Below are 21,455 nucleotides of genomic sequence, written 5' to 3'. Positions count from 1 at the left end.
GGTCATAAAAAGTGCGTTACTTCACTTCACCATTAAGTGCGAGTGAATTAGCTTGAAAAATCCGGCAATGGACCGATTGGCAAATGCGCATTCAAAAACTCTTAAAGGAGTTGATTAATCGAATCACAGTTATATTTGAACAGTTACACCAGAACGAGCCAATTTGTTACAGTTGCACAGTCATAGATGTTCAATACCAATATGGAGCCGGTCCAAAATTAGGTAACTATACTTTTTAGGGAGGCGCATCCAGGCTTTATTAAACCGTACAAATAATTTTAATTCCACATATGATTTGATTTTTTGGGGTCCCTCATCGTGATCAACACTCGGCCCAAACAAAGCCAATGGAAATCTAACGCAACAAACCCGGACAGTGTATAATCAGCAGAGACCTACAGACGTAATGTGTTTGGCCCAACAAAAAAAAAACCAAGATGGCAGCCATATCATTTTGTCTGGGTGCCATGGTGGGTGGAGTCAAGCGACATGTAGGTGTGGTCCAGCAGCTGTCCGACCAATGGGTGCACATTTCAAAAATCGACCCATAACAACAAAAACAACAACAGCAATGCGGAGCTCTTGTAGACCTTCGACATGTCGCAGGTAACATAAAAATTGATAAATATCGATACAATTCACCTTCAAATATAAACACCACTGGTGCATTCCAATGTATATGACAGTTCCTGAGGCACGTGGACATCGCCACATCCATTCCGCTACCAGTTTTCAAAATATTTGCCAATGTCCTCTGGACATGAATACATTAACATATTCCTTTCTTATTTTATTTAATTATATCACAATAATGCAAAAGCTTTGTGAAGCATTCTGCTCTTAGTGTACATTTTAATTATTTTTGCTGCTTTTAGCTTTGAATATGTTTTGGTATGGTATCAATAGGTTCAAGTTCCTGGTCGCTCGATTGAAGCATCACATTAACATCTGGTTATTTGCTTTGTTGAAAAGCAAAATCCAAATTATTACTTAGATAATCATGACTTGAGAGTGTATGGGTATTTGGTGGAATGATCAGGTAATATAGCACAGCCATATGTGGCTGAGAGGATAGCTCAGAGGTTACATATCCATCTTTGAGGTTAGTTCTCCGAGTTATGCTCCAAGCCTGACTTTACACTGTCACCTTGGTGCTTCACAGGCAAGGTGGTCCATCGGTGAGTGTGCTGTCCTACGGAAGGAGGTTAAGCCAGGTGTTCCATCTGCTAGCATTCACTGGAGGACTTTAAATCTCTGACAGTCTTTTGCAAGAGTTGGCCATTGCACGCCGACATACAGCAGGCAAAAATGAAAATTCCTACCCTGACCACTGCTGGGAGAAGCAATGGCAAACCACTCAGTGTGTTCACTGAAACGAGGTTGCTTCGGCAGAACCATTGTTCTGGAACGAGTATTGACATTGGATTGGGTTGGATTCGATCGTCAAGCATTTTACATCACATGTGGACATATGGTATATATATGTCCACATCTGCACCATTCTCACAGCAGAATGTTTGAAGGAAGGAATGAATCATGAACACAGAAAATTCTCATTGTATTTATAACACTAAACTGTACTCTGCTCGTTATTGATTCAACAACCAAAACTTTACAAACCTGACTTTGTGAAACTGGATTGTGCTTTTGTAGCAGGCCCTGTTGGAGATTCTTTCGGTGGAGGAGGGCGAGTAGGGGGGTTGCTTGGACTGTAGTTTTTGGCATTAGCAGTTCCTGTAGGCGTAGCTGGGATGGTGGTCGTGTTTGGCTTGTATTCGTCTCTCTGCCTGGGGAGGAAAGAATAAATATAACATATCAATCAGACTTGCCTGTCAAGATCAGCATATTTGGGGGGCGAGGAACAAAATATGTATGGAACCTTGGAGTACAATACTAATGCCCTTCTCTACTTCCTCAAGTACCATCGAACAGCCGAGAGGTATGCAAACTCACTGCTGAGCTCAGGTCTAGCCTGGGTTGAATCTTGACCCAGCTATAAACAGTCATCCTCATGTTTCACACGCAGGGTGAGGAATCATTGTGTGTGCCATCTCTCAGATGGAGGTTAAGCTGGACGGCCCATCAGCTAGCATTTGTTGGTGAATGTTAAAGATCCCATGGTGTCCTCCACGAAGAGTAGGCGAGCTATCGCTGGCACCATGACCAAATTCCAAATTCCTGCCCAAACCAGCAAAAGAGTTGCATCAGCAACACAGCCACACTCTCAGCCAATGATGCTACCCCACAGCCTTGTGCTGCATATGAATGAAGAAGTGATACACACTCTTCTTGCAGTGACTGATGCTTCTACATATATCATGTCAAATTAACATCAGAGCTGCATCAATATTGAATATGCAAATGAAGGGTTGAAAGAGGAGAAGGGATAAATTTTTTTTGTTGAATTGAGACAATCAAAGAACAAGGTAATACTGTACAATAGAGAAACATAAATGTCAATGAGAGGACATGTGAGTAAAGAGAGTGAAGGGATGTATTAAATGTGTGCACAGTATGTTAACCTCATACTTGATTTAAAAGAACAGTAAGAGAAATGACATAACTACGGTATGCAGGAGATAAATCTAGTCACATTATCATGAGATAAAGGGACGCACGCACGCACACGCACACATGCACGCACGCACGCACGCACGCACGCACGCACGCACACTTACAGGGGGTGGCGGGGAGCTTTTCCTCCTCCCTTTCCTTTGGGACTGATAGGACCAAAGACCATGCTGAATTATATCTTTGATGGGAGCAAAGACTGCAACGAGAGTGACAGCTTTAGTGGGACAGAGGACCATGCACGCAATGTCGGATGTCGCACCATTCGACATGCGTTTGTGATGTGGCCTTGGCCTGCAGCTGCGGTGGCTTTGACGAGGCCAAGTGCTGTACACATGGCTCCCTGTATCATGCTGTTCGACATACATTTGGGACATGGCCTGGCCATGCAGCCAAGAGGGCTTTATTGGCTCCATCCTGATGAGGGTGGGACCAAGCTTCAGTGGGGTCAAGGAGCGCACTGAATATAACAGCTGACAGTTTCAGTGAGGCCGAGACATTTGGACATGGCTTAGCCGTGCAAGTTGGTGCATTTTGTTGACTCCCTCAGCTTGGTGCACTTTGTCCCTCCCACCGAGGACGACTCCCTTTTGCCGACGCCCTCCCGCCTACAGACGGGACTGAGCTTCAATGGGACCATGTGTGGAGATGGCGACTGGTGGCAGTGGCACGCCATGTCCAGGTGAGCAGTGGGGTCCCTGGGTGGGATCGGGCATACCCCGAAGGTCATATCGGAGGTCGCGCAGATCTACATTGCCGCCACTTCAGGGACGGAGGGGGAAACAGAGCACAGATAAGGAGACGGCTTGGTCCACAAGTTGTGGTTCCTTGCTGGAGTGCGGATGGATGCTTCAGAACCAGTGAAGTCTCTGTTCAATCAAAGAGGCTTGCAAGTAGTGATGTTGACAGGTGGCGACGGTGCATACACATGCACACATCCATGGATTGTGATTCATCCAAATACATGCTCATGCACATGAATACATGTGACATATGTGATTACACACATATTATACATGATATAGACACACATCTCTCACACACACACACACACACACACACACACACACACACACACACACACACACACACACACACACACACACACACACACACACACACACACACACACACACACACACACACACACAGTAGGTCTCCGTTCCATTTCCTGAAACTCACCAACAACAGCAACTTGCATGCTCACGCACGTACGCACCCACATGAAGGTGGATACTTTGAGACTTGGGAGGGTTCCGGCCCACCTTCTGAAACCCGTATTTGGAGACAACCAGATATCTATCATATATATATCTCATTATAAAACTAACGATTTTGTTCTTTTTGGGGGGGGGTTATAGGATCTACAGCATAATTAATACAAGTGTGCATATGCAGTCACATGAGTCTTTTGGGTTTGTCACTGCTCACGTGTAACCCAGTGTTACCTGCCACATGGTCGAGTTGTTGGCAACTAAACGACACCCCTCACTGACTTTGCTAGTGTGGAGGGTGACTGAGACACCCTTGCAGGACGAAAAACAACACCTGTGAAAGGGCGGACGAGCTCCCAAACCCATCGAGCATGGAGATGGCGTCTCCGAAAAAACACCCCATGGAGGTAGGAAGAATTATTTTTCCACCTGGCCTAGTTACTCCCTCCAGTACAGTGGTAGTGTGAAGAGGTTTCCTTGTTTCAGGACTCGGCGAAGGTTTTTCCTCTTCTGATTTTTCTCTGGTCTCCTTCACATTTCGTGGCACTCAGCATTGTTTCGGGAGAATGAAAATAATAGTAACAATTAAAAAAAAAAAAGGTCTTCTAGTTTCTGAGCTTCTTCTTGTTCATTTTATATCTGTGGTGTTCGATGCTCTTTCTGGAGTTTTTGAGAAATATACAAATGATAATAATAATATTATGAGCATACCAATGGATATTTTGAGTTGTTTTTTTTTTTTTCCTGTAAAAGTTAAAACTGTATCTTTGGATCCGAACATATTAATAACAATTTACCATTCTAAAAACAAATGTGTTGAGGAACAACAAAGTTTTACAATAGCTCTATTACTTAATGCATCATCAGTATTGGCACGCATAATTTGTACCCAAATGCAAATTGATAATAATGGACTATGTTATCGTGAAAAGGCTCAATGATGCAGTCTTCAAAAGTCACGAGGATGAAAAACGTAAACAAGTTTCCTTGTGATGTTATAATAATCTTGGTTCAAAGCTTACCCCTGTTTGACAGCAGGATTGGCATTTGAGGCTGAATAACCAGGACTTGACGGAGAAGGCACACTGGTTTCCGAAGTCTGGGACTTGGTGCGCAAACCTGCGTGAGAGTAGAAAGAAGCTCGAGAAGTTTTATCCCCTTGAATGTTTGGGTATTCATGGAATCAACACAGCAGGTTATCCTAGAAATGTTACATAATACCAGCAGGTCATGACATACAATTTAACGCAAGTCTTGGTGTGTGGCCATTTAATTCCCTGTACGAACTTCCCTTTGTCATCACAATTTGGTCACGTGCTCTAAAATATCGATATGTTTATGGGGAGGGGTAATAGTTAGTCCAAATCGCATTTAGTTTTTTGAAATTCATATCCTGGATTACATGTTTGTGTGAAGGAGTCTTTAGTGGTGTCTGTGAGGGGATGGGGGTTGTCTGATGTATTGATAGTTAGCGATTACGGAATCCTGTTTGTCATCCTCTGTGGAACTGGGTGGACAAGGGCAAGATTGGGGGAGGGGTGGTGGGCTATTGGACACATTCACTCTCACCAACAGAAGGAGATAAACTCCTCTGCAGATCCCAGTCAGCACTGGTTTGTTGCTGAGAGTAGGATTTATAGATGTCCTGGGGGCAAAGACTCAAGGTAGGGCATCAGGGTGGAGATAGGTGAAGGCTTCAGACGATTGGTGAAACTCTTGGAGTCATGGTTGGTGGGGTCCCTCAGGGCAGAGACCCTTGTGGCCCATCATTGGTAAGCATTGGAAGGGGAAGGTGATAGTTTGACGGCACATGGGGTAAAAGCAAAGATTTGAGTGGGATTATTCATCTATGCAAGATGTTTCCATGTGAGATCTACACACGTGAAACAGCTCTTTTAATGACTTCATCGAGTTGCCAAACATTTCAATGCACCTGCTATGCGTTACAAAAGGTGAACCAAATGCTATTCAAATGTTCGAAAAGACTTTTTGTACTAGCCTGTACTTTCAGGATTACTCAACCTCACCAAGTACTTAGTTCTCACAAAAGTTAACCAAAGTTAACGAGCTCCAAAATGGATATAGTACATAAAAGTACTATATCCGGTCGCAATGCTTTGTTTTCTATGTTCATGCTCGATGGGATCATCAGGTTGTATGTGAACGTGACTTCCATGCTCTCAATTATCGCTTTTGGTTCACGTTTCCATGAGTTTTCTGGGACTGAGATATCGAAGTTTTTGCAGATGTGCCAGTGGATTACTCTACAAACCCTGTTGTGTCATTGTGTGTACAGCTGCTCTGACATGAGTTTTTTTTTACCTCCTTTCCCCTCACTCACCGATAGGATGTGGCTCATTGACTCAGTCCTGCCATCCTCTTAAAGCGATTCTTGTAGTGTCCCTGGTCTTGGGCATTTTAACGATTCAGTCTTCATCCCAGTTGAACTGACCTCTAAAACCATTCCAATAAGCCTTCTTGGTCTCTGCTCAGTCAGTCCAAATCTTAATTTTTAAAAATAAAATGTCCTGTTCTCTTGCTCTTCTTCCAGTTGTTGGTGTATATCTGTTGATATTTCACTTTATATTTTTATTTTGTCTTTTTTGGTATTGTTGCGCCTGTATCCATTGCCGTTTTGGTTTCATGCGTGACATCTTCCATTTCCATGTGCGTTTGGAATTTTTTTGAGAAGTGGGTTTTTTTCATGTTTCAGTTCTCCCATTTTCTTAAAGCCATTCATGTGGTGTCCGTGGTTTTGGGCATTAATAATGATTCATTCTTCATCCCAGTTGAGCTGACCTCTTCTCTGACTTACTGTCTTTCATGTTTGCATACAAATTGGATTCTGGAATCTGTTGAATTTTTCACGTATTCAGCCAATCCGATAGATGTCGTTTTGTGCACTTCATTGAGTTCCATCAGGCCGCTACCTCCCTCTAGTCTTGGCAGGTACATTCTCAGGACGCACTGATTTTTGCAGAACATTTTGTGGATGGTGAGGAGTTTCCTTGTTTTGATATCAAATTTGGTGATTAGATTTCTGTTTGTGGCCGGTTTATTATTCCGCAGCTGTATTGGAATACTGGTATTGCTCGGTGGTTGATGGCTTTGATTGTGTTTGTCAGGGTGAGATGTTTTCAGGACTAGCCTCCGATGCTTTGTTGTGTAGCTCCTGCATTGTTATATCTCGGTCGAGTTTTATGTTGTCTATTTTTGTTGACTTATCTCGGCCAAATTCCATTTGAATATCATCTAGTGACATTCATCGGAGTATGTCATCCTGAATGTAGTGAATGTCATCGGAGTACCCTTTCACTAATTTCAGTTGTTCTTCCAATTTTTCATCATTTGGTGCAAAAGTTTTCGATCATCCTTGTAAAGTGGACAGGTCACCTTTCTTGTCTCTTTGGACATTATCTTGTGGGACATTAGGGTGTATCCATGTCCTTGCTCATCAATGAGGTTTCTCAGTGGGTACAAGGCCAAGCAAAATAGGAAGGGCGAAAGGCCAGATCCTGGAAGATCCTGCGACGTATCTTCACCCCTGGTATTTCTTTCTTTCCTTCTGAGTGTTGCAGTACCAATGTGGTGTTCCATAGCTCCATTGCTTTCTCAATCAGTTTGATTATTTGGGGGTTGATCTTGTACAATTGTATGCATTGTCCATCCATCCATCCATCCATCCATTGGGACCATACTCTGTGAAGAGCGTTGGGCTACCTAAGCAGTCTCCTGGGCTATTGGGCACGATCCTGAATGGTTCGCCACTCCGACGCAGGATACTCGAATGGCTCAATCATCCCAGCAAGCTGGTACTCACTTTACTGACCTCGGAAGGATGACAGGCTGTCAACCCCACCTGGTATCACTTCAACGGATGAGCATGCTTTGTATCATCCATGAATATGGGACACTATCAAAAGCTTTTTTTATCCTGTATCCAGGCTGTGGACAATTTGGTTCTTATGGTTTTACAGTTGTTGAGTATGGCCTTGTTTACTACGAGGTGGTCTATTGTTCCATTGCATCCTATTTTTACATCCCTTCTGCTCTGCTTCTAGATGACCTTCCTGCGTTACATGGTGGTATATCATTTCTCTAGTGATTCCCGTCAGAAGTTTGTATACTGTTGGTAGACAGGTTATTGGTTTACACTTGTGAGGTAGTTGGGTTTCTTCAGATTTTGGGATGAGGATGGTGTTACCCTCTGTGAGCGAGTCATCCATTACCTCCTCCTCTTGGATAAGTTTGTTGAATGCTTGAGCGTAGTGATTGTGGAAAGCATCTCGTTGCTTTAGCCAGAAGTTTGGAACTCCATCTGGATCTGGGCTTTTAAAGTTTGGCATTTTTGTTCGTTGTGTTTTTATTTTTTTATTTTTTATTTTCACTCTACTTTACTTTACTTTAGGGCATTTACTTTAGGTGCTGCTTTTTCTTTCCCAATTTTTAGATCCGATCCACATTATTATGTTTGTTTGGGTCTTCATAGATTAATTTCCAAAAGATGCTGCATTTGTCCCATTTCCTTCCTCAGTTGTTCTCTCTGTTTCATCCGTCTCCATTTCCATTGTGGTACATGGTCTTTGTCTGTGGAGCCTGGTATATTTTTCTTGCGATGATGTTTGCCTGTCACTTTTTCTTGAACGAACAATGCTGCTGCAAAGCTCGCGGTGCTGATTATCTTGGTATGATTTTTCTGAGTGGTTCTCCTCAGCAGTATTTTTTGTCTTTTTGTTATTTTCTACTTTGTAGAGTTGTGATCTTTCTTTGAGTGCTATCAGCCTCATTTCCTCCATTCTGTTGGCCATCGCTTCCTCCAGTTCACGCTGCTTTTTCATCTTCCTCGTCTTCTTTCTTTCCCTCATTCTGCCATTGTCCATCCTCTTCCTGCCCATCATTATCTTTCCCTCCCTGCACTTCATCCTCCTCTCCTTCATTCTCCTTCCTTTGTGCCCATCACTATCCACCCCTCCCATCCTTATCCCTCCACTGGTGCAAGTACCTTCTGGCTCATGTCAACGGGTCAGGTCCGTTCCTCTCAGTGCAGTGGGTACGCATCCACTCGGTCTCCTTCCATCACTTGTCCCAGCCGCTGGGTCTCCAATGCCATGCTGTGTTCCAAGCCCTGGTTTTGCCACCTGGTCTCTCCCGATGCCCTCATGGTCACCTCCTCACTCTCCTGTCCATCTCCTGGTGACTCCTTGACTTCCATTCTCTTCAAATCTTCTTCCGCTTGTTCTCTGGCTTTGCCTGTTATCTCTTTTATTTGGTTTTTTTTTTCCTAACGACCAAATGCTGTCAATGCAATCCTGGCAAATATATACACTGGGACAGTCTCCAGTGTAGTTGCTAGTTTTGTTTCCCCAGCTGCTCCATGAATCATTTCCCCCTGGCTTTCATCCACCAAAGCTCATTGACTGAATAGACCCAGCATTGAAGGATGATTTGTTTCTCCTCTTTGCTCCAGTGTGTGTGTGTGTGTGTGTGTGTGTGTGTGTGTGTGTGTGTGTGTGTGTGTGTGTGTGTGTGTGTGTGTGTGTGTGTGTGTTAAGTCACATATAATATATGTATGATCACATATCAATATGTGTGTATGTAATATGTATAATGTCACATATAACATGTGCAATATGTCATGTATACTATGTGTGTATATACAGGTAATATGCATAATACGCCACAAACAAAACGTGTATGATCACCAATCAACATGTGTATATACATAATATGCATCATATGTCAAATATAATACTGTATGTGTACAATCACAATCGTGAATGAGTAAATAATAATTAATGTATGTGTGCGTGTATGTGCGTGTGCGTGCATGTGTACGTGCTGTCACCACCGGTCATCATCAACACTCGTGATGTCTTTAAGACTGAACAGAGCCTTCCCTGGTCCTGAAGCATCCATCTTCACCCAAGTAAGGAACCACAACTCATGGACCAAGCCATTTCCTTATCCATGCTCCATTTAACAGTGTTCCACAGTCCTGAAACGTCCATCTTTACACCAGCAAGGAGCCACAACTCATGGACCAAGCAGTCTCCTTATCCGTGCTCCATTTAATGGAGCCTTCCCTGGTTCTGAAGCATCAATCTTCACCCCAGCAAAGAACCACGACCCATGGACCAAGCAGTCTCCCAATCCATGCTCCCTCATTCCATTCCATCCCCGAAGTGGTGACGATGTAAATCTGCACGACCCTCCGTGTGACCTCCTTGGTATGCGCAGTTTCAGTCTCTACCTGCTGAGTCTCATGCTTCCTTGATGGGATAGAGTCAGCAAAACCCAATAAGCTGCACGGTAAGGCCAAGGTGCCAGGCCGTATCCCAAACACACGTCGATCGGCACAACTCCAGGAACCCTCCGCACAGCCTTCTTCCCCATCAAATCTGCCATCCTTGGCTCGGTCTCATCGAAGTCATTGTATTTGGCATGGTCCTCGATCCACAAGACTCGGTCTCATGTGGATGGAACTTTGCAAAAAGAAAGTCGCCAAAGCTTGGGTTTTCATTCTGAGCATGATGGGGTCAGTAATACCCAACGAGTCGCAAGGCCAGGCCGTGTTGCAAACACGTCAATGAGTGTGAATCTGGGCGCTACGTGCGCGGCCCTCTGCCTCCTGAAAGCTGCCATCCTCAGTTCGGTTCTCACTCCCATTGAAGTTGTTGTATTCAGTGCGGTCCCCATTCCCCCCCAAAAAAACTTGGTCTTTCTCATCCTCAAGGGGTGAAACCTTGCAAGAGGGAGTTCATCAAAGTTTGAGCCTTCTCTCCTGACAGCTGCAGGACCAGGCCACGTCACGTCACAAACACATGTCGGACAGTGTGATACCGGGCACTCATGCACATCTCATCCCATCGAAGCTGTAGTTTTCAGCTCGGTCTTCACTGCTTTCAAAAGCAATGTATTTGGTGCAGCCCTCGGTCTTTTCCGTCCCAGGCAAGAAGGAGGGGGTAAATCACGCCGCCTCCTCCTCCTCACCACCATCTTCAGTGTGTGTGTGTGTGTGTGTGTGTGTGTGTGTGTGTGTGTGTGTGTGTGTGTGTGTGTGTGTGTGTGTGTGTGTGTGTGTGTGTGTGTGTGTGTGTGTGTGTGTGTGTGTGTGTGTATGTGTGTGTGTGTGTATACAGAGCCCTTGGAAGTCTCAAAGTATCCACCTCCGTTTCAGTAAGGGATAATTCATAGACAAAGCTGTGAAGTTTTCTTGTTCTCAAAGTTTTGTTTGGGCTCTTTTCTTTTCAAGATCGTCACTGAGCCCCGGACTGCTTCAAGCTGTCACTCGTTTGTAGTAATGTTCCCATTGATGGTTTTTAAGATGTGTGCATGTGTATGCGCGTGTGTGTTGATTGGTCTCGGTGAGCTTGGCACTCTCAAGATAGGATCTACTCCATTCACATCCAAATCAACTCAGACCTGCTAAAATTTAAACATCACCTTTTTTAACCAAAAAAAACCCCATCATAATCTGCACATTTTATCACTCTGGGTCTACAAGTTGGCCTCCCAATATAATTCCTCTGAGCAGATGAATAGTGACTCCTCGTCATTTTGGACTAAGAACTGTATTGGTTTCATTTCAGAACAAAAACATGGAATCCAATGTAATTGCTGAGAAAGTCTACATGTGTCAATTGGTTTGCTAAAATAAATTAATGCCAATTATGAGTGGAAACATCAAAAATGGGGAAATCTAAACCATCCCTTAAACAGTTTGATTAATACCACTCACCGGTGGTAATGCGGTCTCACGTTTATCTTGTCGTAGAGGATAATTATGTCAATTCTCTTTTGAGAATATTGAAATTATTTACAAACAACGAGAAAGAAACAAATTATTAATATAGGGGCTCATGCCAAAACGTAGTTCTTTTATTAACCAGGCCATGGTGCACAATTATTTAAATGCAGCTGTTGGGATGTAGTTCTGGTGTTTGCCCGCTGAAGGCTTGCTGCAACTTCACTAACTGTGCTGTTGCTCATGCCTCTGACATTCCACTACTGGATTAGACATTTGCTTGCCTGTCCTCTTGTCTTCTGGACTGCCCACTGCACGCAGATGTACGCCCCAGTAGCTTGCACCAGTTCTTTGGGGCTGTTCCTTGGATGAAGAATTAACTGAACCTTTCCATGGCAATGATCCTGCAATGTTGTAATCTATGGTTATTACAGTGAAGTTTTCGTAGAAGCATGCATCCATACATACACATTATAAATAAAAACTAAGGCTCTATAGATGTCACAAATGTCACCATTTATCAGAGTGGAAATTTGGATAAGCTTGAGGTCTCTGGGTTGGAGGTGACACTTTGGTGTAGAACTATGTCCAATGGAGAGCTCATCACACTCCACATGTTTCGATTTACCTGCCGATCACATCGCGTGCCTTCTGGTTGAATGGTTTGCATTAACAGGAACAATCGTCTGGGTGGCAGACGGACGGTTGTTCTTTGCACATTATGCGGTTTTACCGTGTGAGACATAATCCATGACGATGCTCACCATAACAGTCAGGAAGTGCATCTGATGCGCACACATACACACAAGCACTCTCTCTCTCTGTCTCTGTCTCTGTCTCTGTCTCTGTCACACACACACACACACACACACACACACACACACACACACACACACACACACACACACACACACACACACTGTAAGAAGTGATTCTGGATTTGGGGAGTTCCACACAAAGAGGGTTGCTGATAGACCACATACACCCTGCAGAAACCTGCGAAGGACAGAGCATTGAAACAGCAGAGTGTGCAAGACCAGAAAGGAAGCGGTCGAAGACAGAGACCACCAACCTGTCTGCGATGTGAACATTTCCTGCCTTCCTTCCCAAAAGTTCAAATTCTCTGCTTTCCTTCCCAAAAGTTCCCTGTTGTGTAAGGTCCTGAAAGTCCATGTGGTGTCCATCTTGTTGACCCCATGTTCCCCACCCCATCCCTCTCTCTTCCACAGATCTCCTAATATCTGTTCCCCACTGTTTTGTCCTTCCCTCTCCCACCCCTCTTGTCTCCTGCCTCCCTTGTTGTGCATTGTGTGCGAGCTCTCATACAAACCTCGACAATGTATGCAAAAAAGCAAAAAAAAACATAATCGGCCCAGATACTCAGCTTCATCGTAGGAGATTCCAATGATCTTGAAGGCTTCAGTTTCCATGGCATATAGCTAAGCAAGGTGTGAGGCAGGGGTGCGAGCCCAGAGGGGAGATCAGCACTCCATCAAGCTGTAGATTGAGGCCAAAGAGATGGATAGGAGTTGAGGTGTGTCAAGGAAAGACATTGTATGCTGCTGGATGCCCAATCAGTGACTAACTTTGGAGGCCAACTTTGAAATGTGATTTGTCCAAGAAAGATCGTGGCTGATAGTGAGACCCAGGAGTTTGAATGACTGAACTTCCTTAAGAAGATTGTCAAGAAAGTAGATGAGAGGGTTTTGCCAGATGGTCCTTTTGGAAAGAGAGATAGTGAGAGTGTGAGATTTGTCAGGATCAAAAGACATATTTCCATTGTTTGACTAGTTTGTGATTTTGTCAAGGTCTGCAGAGAGGGAAGATTCTGCTGTCTGCCTCACTGAAGGATGAGGAATGTTACGGCAGAGGGTGGAATCATCAGCAAAAGGATAAAGAGGATTTCCCAGATAATCAGAGATTGTTGATGAAAACTTGGAAAAAGATGGGGTGCACAACACTACCTTGGGGCAATCCAGCCTTGGCAGGGAGAAGAGATGAGATGAGAGGAAGTCAGTAAGCCATGTGTGGAGTTGGCCTTGGGTGCCCTAGACAACGAGTTTATAGAGCAAGGCAGGGTGCCCGACGATCGAATGTTCGAGATATGTCCATGGAGATGGTCCTGATCTCATGTCTGACATGAAGGGCTTCGGTCAATTGTTTGGAGAGCAGAACCAGCATGTCCAAGGTAGCATGACCTGGTCCGAATTTGACATTGTGATCTGAGATGAGGCCATTGGAGAAAACGAAGGATTTCATATCAACTGCGATGATGGATTCCATGACCTTGCTGATGATTGAAAGCAAGCTGATCGGTCTATAGTTAACTGGATCCGTTATTGCACCTTTTTAATGTCGTGCAGTGATGTTGGTTGATTTCTAAGCAGATAGAAGATTATCTGGGGCAAATGATATGGTGACTAGAGCAGAAAGAGGATGTGCAAGAGCAGTAGGGCAGGTTTTAAGGAAGCGGGAGCTGATGCCATCTGGCCCAGTTGCGGAATCATAGTTGAGGGTAGCCAGAAACTTACCTACCTTCTCAGGTGCAAAAGACTCAGAATCCAGGAGCAGTGGGTATGACTGGGAAGGGTGGGTACAGAGAACGAGGGGTTGGAGACACATGATTTGGAAACAAACAGAACAGGCATTCGCCCTTCTCATGAGTGGAGTCAACCGTAGCGTCATTTTAAGTGAGGGAAGACATGGAGGGGGACATACTTCAGAGACAGACTATCAAGGTGCCACAAGGTTTTAAGAGGATGGAGGCAAGTTTGAAAGTTCATTCTTGGCATTGGTTGAATGTTATTTTCTGGCTCTCCAACTTGTTTTTCTATAACATGCGCAAGAGTTGAAGCACATCGCAACTACCTGCCCAGGTGACACGGTGTCCTAAATTTAGCTTTTCGGCAGCTATCCTTTCCCGGCATGTACAGTTCACATGTAATATTTTGGGGTTTCAGTTGGGGGCCGTACATGTGAAAATAATACTTCAACACAATTGCAAAAACTTTTAAATGAATGTACTTTACCTTCTGGAGAAGTACATTTGTCCACAGCATTTAGACCTCTTGCAGCAAGGGATGAATTATGAGCATTCTTGCTTGAATTGGTAATTGCAGAAAATGATGAGATTGTGGATTGCGGAGTCGTGGTAGAATTTGACTTGAAGCTAAATGATGATGATGGTGATGATGAGGAGGAAGATTGTGAAGTGTTAAGTGATGGAGAAAATGAGTTAGACAAAGAAGAAGAAGAAGAATGAAAAGAAGAAGAATAAGAATAGGAGGGCATGCAAGTTGACACAGAATGAATAGGGGAAGGCATTGGCTCATTTGAGTTTATGAGAGATGTTCTCTTTGCATGAGACGACGAAATAAGGCCTGTATTTGAAGATCCTGACAATTTCGTTGAAGCTTGTTGTTTCTCTCCAGGAGAACTGGAACTTGTTCCAGCTGCAGAAAGTTGCCCAAGTTTGTTTCCAAGGAACATACGAGCTTTGTCTCGAGTTGTTCCGGATGATGGTGTTGACCTCAGTGGCTCACTTGGTACGGTGATTGTCACCCGGGTGATATTTTTGGGGCCAACCGTTACACTAGAGGGAGAAATATTTTGAGAAGATGAATATTGAGCAGTGGAGAGGGCACTCGATTTTTGACTTAAAGAAATGCCGTCTTTGCCTTTGTGGACTGTTGTCCTTGGCTCAGCTTTCAGGAAAGCTTTCCGTGCATCAGCTATCTCTGTGGAACATGTTGCTCGATTTGTTGGACATTGAACTTTGGAGGACATCACAGAAGCAGGCTTCTCTTGCCTGGGCTCATACACCTGTGTACCTTGGCTGAATGTGGTGGAAGGCTTTACACCAAAGAATGAAGTTTTTGCTGGCGTGGAAGCAACACAAGCAATTGACCTTGTGGAAGAAGAAGTCATCAGCAGGCCTTTTGTATTTAAAGGTTTTTGTCCTGTTTGTGCTTTCGATGCTGAGGGCTGAACGTTGGTCGGTTGGAGAGCAGAGAATTGTCTGGCCTTGTGATGCTGACAAACAAAAGTGCCCGTGTCTTTTCCAGTACTGTATGCACCTCGGATGAGTGTATTGTTGCATTCCTTGCACCTGCAACAAAGGAAACAGTCATACATTTTGCGATTTATTTCAAACTTACTTTGACTTGAGCATCATTCAAAGTAAAAATTGTCCATAGAATTAATAAGCATCGACTATTTTCGGTGTCAGGTTAGACTGCATGAAAAAAAAGTTGTTGATCATCAGCACCCGCTTGCGAATTTGCTTTCTTCAAGAACATGTCAAAGAATCATTTCTGTTCAACTAACAGAGCTTCAGAAATCGAACTTGAACCCCAAGGTAGTATGGATACTGTAAAAATGCTAATCGTTATTTTGAATCATTTACCGCTAATCTAATGGCCGAAAGCAGAGGTGCTCAAACCGTGGTCCGTGGACCACCACTGGTCCGCAGAAAGGTTGTGGAACAATCGAGAATATCTGTACTAGTCCCTGCAAAATGAACTGATTCTTGTGACATCGAAGAGCATCTTGTTGCTCTCAAGAAACAATTTGAAGATTACTTTCCAGTAAAAGCCAAACAAAACAACTGGATACACAATTCTTTTGGGAATGAAATCAGTGAGTTGCTCTCTGGTTTCTCCAATAAGGAACTCGAGTGCGTGTTGGAGCTTTCTTGCAATGAAACATCAGGTTCATAAATTCAAAGACATTCCCGATTTGAGTTTTGGATTCAAAGAACTGGAGAGTACCCAGAATTTGCAGACAGAGCAGCACGTTTTCTGATGCCATTTGTTAACTACGTACCAGTGCGGGGCAGAAGCAGGACGAATGCTGAACCAGACCAAAGGCTAAAGCTGGCAAACACTGCACCCAATTTCCCACAACTTTACTCAACCCCCCCCCCACCAAAAAAAAAAAAACAGGCACATCGATCACACTAGAAAGGTAAGACAACTGATATTCAAATATGACTTGTATGCTTCGATTTGTAGAACAACAACAAAAAAGCTTATTAAGTGGTCCGCCGAGACCTTCAGCAATTTTCAAGTGGTCTGTGAAAGAAAAAAAGTTTGAGAACCACTGGCGTAGAGCGGTAGAGGTACGCACACTCACCTCTGAGCTGTCTAGCCTGGGTTCAAATCTCGACTCAGCTATAAACTGTCATCCTGGTATTTCACAGGCAGTGTGATTAGACCACCGTCCCTTGGATGGACGTTGAACTGGGCATTCATGTTAAACATTGTACTGTGTCTTTCGTGAAGAGAAGGCAAGCTATCCCCAGCAGCCTGGCTAAACTCCAAATTCCTGTCCTGGTGTCCTGTGTTGGAGTGGCGACCCGTCCAGTGTCCAGGATTGTAACCCCAGCCAAGAAATTGATTTTTCCGCAGAACTGACGCTCTGTATACAGCATGGTACATTAATTTAGCAGTACATGTCGACCACATGCTACTTTCACATTTGATCTTTTTCATCGAGATAACTACAATCAAGTTAATTCAAGAAAGTTCATATACTACTTCCGAGATACTCACAATAACAGCCCAATAAAGGCCAAAAAATAATATTAAAAACAACTGATGAGGCATAGATGTAAATAAATATTTTTTCATGTTTTCTTTCTAATTACATGAGTAAATGAAAATTCCTCTTCCAAAATTAATGGATGCAAAGAACGGGGAACATTGTGAAAAAGTAAAGGCGGCAAAGATGATTCCATTGCCTTTTGTTCCAACGACACATCGTAAACAATCCAGCCTATTTCAGCCCACTGCAGGACGATAGCCTCGCTGAACTCACGTTGAGGAGCATTTGACATACTTCACAGGCTTGCCTGCACAATACATCCACACAGTGGAATGGTCTCCCTCCTGAAGCACTAAAACCGACAAAGTAATCCCTCTTCCCCATCGCTCAATCTGCCAAGACTATGGAAAAGAAAAGTGCTCCCTTGCGTTATTGTTCCAAACTCGATCTAATCGATTCACCCACTTTCACACAAGTAACACCATAAAGTTTCTTATCAATTGAGCTAGCCTTCACGTTAAGATTCTTTGCACCTTATAACTATCATGATTTTCAAAACACCAAAGTGTCAGATCAGCAAATGTCTCAAACAAAACAACCAGGCAGATGGATTTTAAAAATTAAAAAAAAATAACTTATAATGAGGTCATATTTAAATAGAACCTGACTTAACTCTCTGCGAGACAGGTAAAGAGGGTCAGTGGGGAAAGAAGAGCACAAAATAAATAATTGACTTTTACCAAATCTGAAATTGATCAACAAATTCACCGGACCTCAGCGATTATAACGATTATTAATTGTGGTTTTGGAAGGCATCGCTTTTTTTTTTTTCTCTCTCTCTCTCAAGGTAATGTTTTAGTATCCACCCCGAATTGCCCTATGCCACTGAGTCAAGCAAAATGTGTGGTCTGGCAACATAGGTAGACCATATAAGGTGGACTCGGCAGTTGTTTCCCCTCCTGAAGGTCCTGATCGAGTCAGCTGGGTTTTTGTTGACAATATTGTGATGACAGCAATTCACTTGAGACCAGCTTGGTTTCCACAAGCATATAATCCAAACTCTTCATACTGCTGCCTTAAGTTGGATTCGAACCAACAACTTTTGGGATGCCAATGAAGTGGTCGCAAATTGGCCACAAGCGTCATCTTTGTTGTTACATTTTATAAATGAAAAGCATTATAACATGTAAAGAACTGTGAGCCTCATCCATTTATCGTTCATTAAATTGTATTAAATATAATTGCACTTAAACGTGACCACCACATTAAACCAATTTCATCACGACGATTAGTCATAAAAAAAAAAATACAGGCTATTTTACTCGAAGCATTGTTGGGGAGAAGAGTACATGAAAAGGAGCAAAACATATGAAAGAAGAAAATAATAAATTTTAAAAAAATGAAGCATGCGTAAGTTCAAGGAAAGCCAGGTTTAAGTGTAATTTATGTGTGAATCGAATGATCGCAAAGTTGAGAGAAAAATCCATGACTTGACAAGAGTGAGTTCAACAGAAACCTCAACCTATTACTGACATAACAGCATATGTAGATCCCACATGAGGACAGCACTAAGTGTGCTTTTGTCAAAGCAAATAGTAAAAGCCAGCTTCGTGAAACTTCACAAAATAAAGCAAATAAAGATGTAATAAACTCGAGTGCAGACCTGAAGCAATTGCGGTGATACAGGTGTCCGTCGACAAGGTGACGCTGGACTAGATGCACATGTTCACCGCAAACTGCACACGTGGCCGCCACAGTGCCTGAAGAGGAGATCTGATGGTTCGAGATCTTCATAAAGGGAATGGTGGAAATGTGAGAAAAATGTCTCCCGTCAGTAATGCAAGTAAATAAAAATGTGATATTTACTTTAATACTCATATCATCATCATCATCATCATCATCATCATCAAGATGTACAGTACCATGCCTTATGCAGAGTGTTGGTGCAGCCGAAGCAGTTACTAAGCTACAATGGTGGTTGGGTCACCACTCCGACGCTGGACGTGAGGGCAACAATTTTTTTATTTGTTCAGGGCGTCGGCAAAAGCTCACATACTCTGTGCGAAGGACACTGCGTCCACCAACTAATGTCGGCAGATGAGACACCCAGTTTAACATCCATCCAAAGGATGGCACATGCATTGATGAATCATCTTGCCTATGAAAAACCGAGATGACAGATTTTAGCTGGCCTGGGATTTGAACCCAGGCTGGACGGCTTAGAGGTGAGTATTAGAGAGCCCCTAATAGTCATAAAGTGAATGTATTATGAAGATTCAAATATAACATGTTCCATAGTTAAAGACATCACATGTTAAACTGGGTTTTATTTGAAGTATTTTAGAAAGAACAGCATATTTGCTCACGTTTTGGTGACTGAAATTGTAATGTCCTACCCTTTCCTTCTTTCCCTTCTCCTCCTCCACGACTGCTTTCTTGGGAGTTGGTTCCATCTCAGATTGCTCAGAAGGTCTCTTCTGTGCACCGCCAACTACAAGGTTAAAATGACAACCCTGTCTTTTGAAAAGTTCAATCAAAACTCACAATGTCATACCATCTTTCTCTGAATAAAACACTGATGCAGAAAATCACAAGTTTTTTTTTTTTTTTTTTTCATGTAGGGCATGCAAAACAAGTTTATTTCTGAAGTCAAAACGTGATATCTCAGCATTTGCATCATAAAAACGTGTTTGCTGTGGGTGCAAGGAAGTTGTACAAACATCAAACAAAACATGTCGTACGATGGTGGTACAAATTTGACTGACAATTTTCGATACAAAAGTCTGAATCATGTATGTAGATTAACAATGCTTGAAGGAATTTGCCAGTATAAAGATGGAAGTTACTATAATGGTCATAATCACATGCTTCCCGCTTTAAATGTATCATGTGCTGAGAATCAAGATGATGGCAAGTAAGATAAGCTTTAAATAAGGTAGAGAAGCCAACAATTATAACAGTTATGTTCAATGTCTGTTGAAACTAACAGATAACCGTCTGCACAGATTTCTGAAGATATAACTCGTACCTCTGCAGCAAAAGGTTTTTTGATGGAGGCAATCAAGAATGATGTACACTGGCTACATATACAGTGTATCATAAATAACACGATAATGGAGGCATACAGAAGTTTGTGACTGAAGCTGAATATTACCTTGAAAAAACTAGAAGGGCACTCGGTAGAGCACATACCTCCGCCACGTAATGCCTGATCCACGAGAACATATCGGGCCCAATACATTTTTGAAATATCATGCTATATATCATTTTTGGTCCCATCTCTCAATGGTGAAGAATCACGTAAAAAAATTTAGTAGTGGGATCCGGATCCAGATCTTAACCAAAATCGAATAAATTTGTCATGGTCACACACTCAACCTGTCCACAAAGTTTAGTCCGAATCCGTCAACAACTTTTTGAGATATCCTGCTTACAGACAAACAAATGGCCAGACAAACAGATAGGGGTGAAAACATAATGCCGTCCCCCTTCGGTGGCAGAGGTAAACATACGTAGAGTGAGAACATTTGACAATTGTAACTTGCCTATATGTACATAAGAAAACAAGTATACTCGTAATACAAGTCTGGAGACGGCGATGGTTCACGAGCAATGTACACGGTTCGCCTTTATAATTTTTTGACCTTCGAGGGGACGCCACGGGCAAACTGGCAGGAATCGGGAAAAACGTAAATGATGAAAGTTGGAGTACTCGAAGAGCACTACTAGCATACCAACTTTCATTCAAAACAGTTGAAAACCCTAGGAGCTCGATGCCCAGTTTATTGATTTTTTTTGACATTTTCTAAGTTCGTGACCTTGTGACCTTGACCTTAGGACGAAAATCAAAAATCGAGCTCCGTGGGGCTATGCAGGTGTCATTGGGCTAAACAAATACCGAAACCCCTGCCAGATTCGACAAACCCCCTCGGAGAAGATGTAACTTGAAACCGGCTACCCCCTAAAAACACATGTTTTTTTGGGCGTGGCTCCACCCATAATGGGCGCACGACGCCCATTCTCCAGAAAACACAACCAGATCATGATATAAACCTCCCACCCTAATTTTATCAAGATCGGATCAAAACCCACGGAGCTATGCTCGGGACAGACAGACAGACAGATACACACCCATAACGAATATAGTGGTCACTTACTGACTCGTGAACCAATTACGGTTACCAATCAGACGAGATCACCATAGCTTATAAAAGATTATAAGTCGTGGTATGTGTGAGGGATGAGTTATATAGAACTCGTATTTGTGTGTCATGTGCGGAACATTTATGCAACAGTGACCATCATGGATGTCTTGTGCATCTTCTTCATAAGCGAGCGGGGCTCATGGAAGAGCAAGATAGAACTGATAGTCAGACAAAAAC

General features: G+C 43.1%; 1 protein-coding gene across 4 annotated transcripts in view; it reads right to left on the bottom strand.

The window, feature by feature from the left end:
- The window catches only part of LOC147034687 (MICAL-like protein 2), a 129,092-nt gene that overhangs the window by 36,726 nt on the left and 70,911 nt on the right, over window positions 1–21,455 (bottom strand). For all 4 annotated transcript variants that reach the window (XM_085887136.1, XM_085887133.1, XM_085887138.1 and 1 more), the window contains exons 4-9: window positions 19,470–19,564; window positions 18,737–18,861; window positions 14,559–15,637; window positions 11,814–11,933; window positions 4,808–4,904; window positions 1,621–1,787 (exon numbers count right to left, since the gene is read on the bottom strand). In XM_085887136.1, the coding sequence (XP_085743262.1) occupies window positions 1,621–1,787; window positions 4,808–4,904; window positions 11,814–11,933; window positions 14,559–15,637; window positions 18,737–18,861; window positions 19,470–19,564 (1,683 nt within the window). The remainder of the gene's footprint in view (window positions 1–1,620; window positions 1,788–4,807; window positions 4,905–11,813; window positions 11,934–14,558; window positions 15,638–18,736; window positions 18,862–19,469; window positions 19,565–21,455) is intronic.

The sequence above is a fragment of the Eptatretus burgeri genome, chromosome 1 (genome assembly GCF_056783735.1).
Source record: "Eptatretus burgeri isolate ZD-2024b chromosome 1, Ebu_testis_v1, whole genome shotgun sequence".
NCBI lineage: Eukaryota > Metazoa > Chordata > Myxini > Myxiniformes > Myxinidae > Eptatretus > Eptatretus burgeri.
The sequence above is the reverse complement of the archived record's forward strand: the minus strand, read 5'-3'. Positions and strand labels throughout refer to the sequence as shown.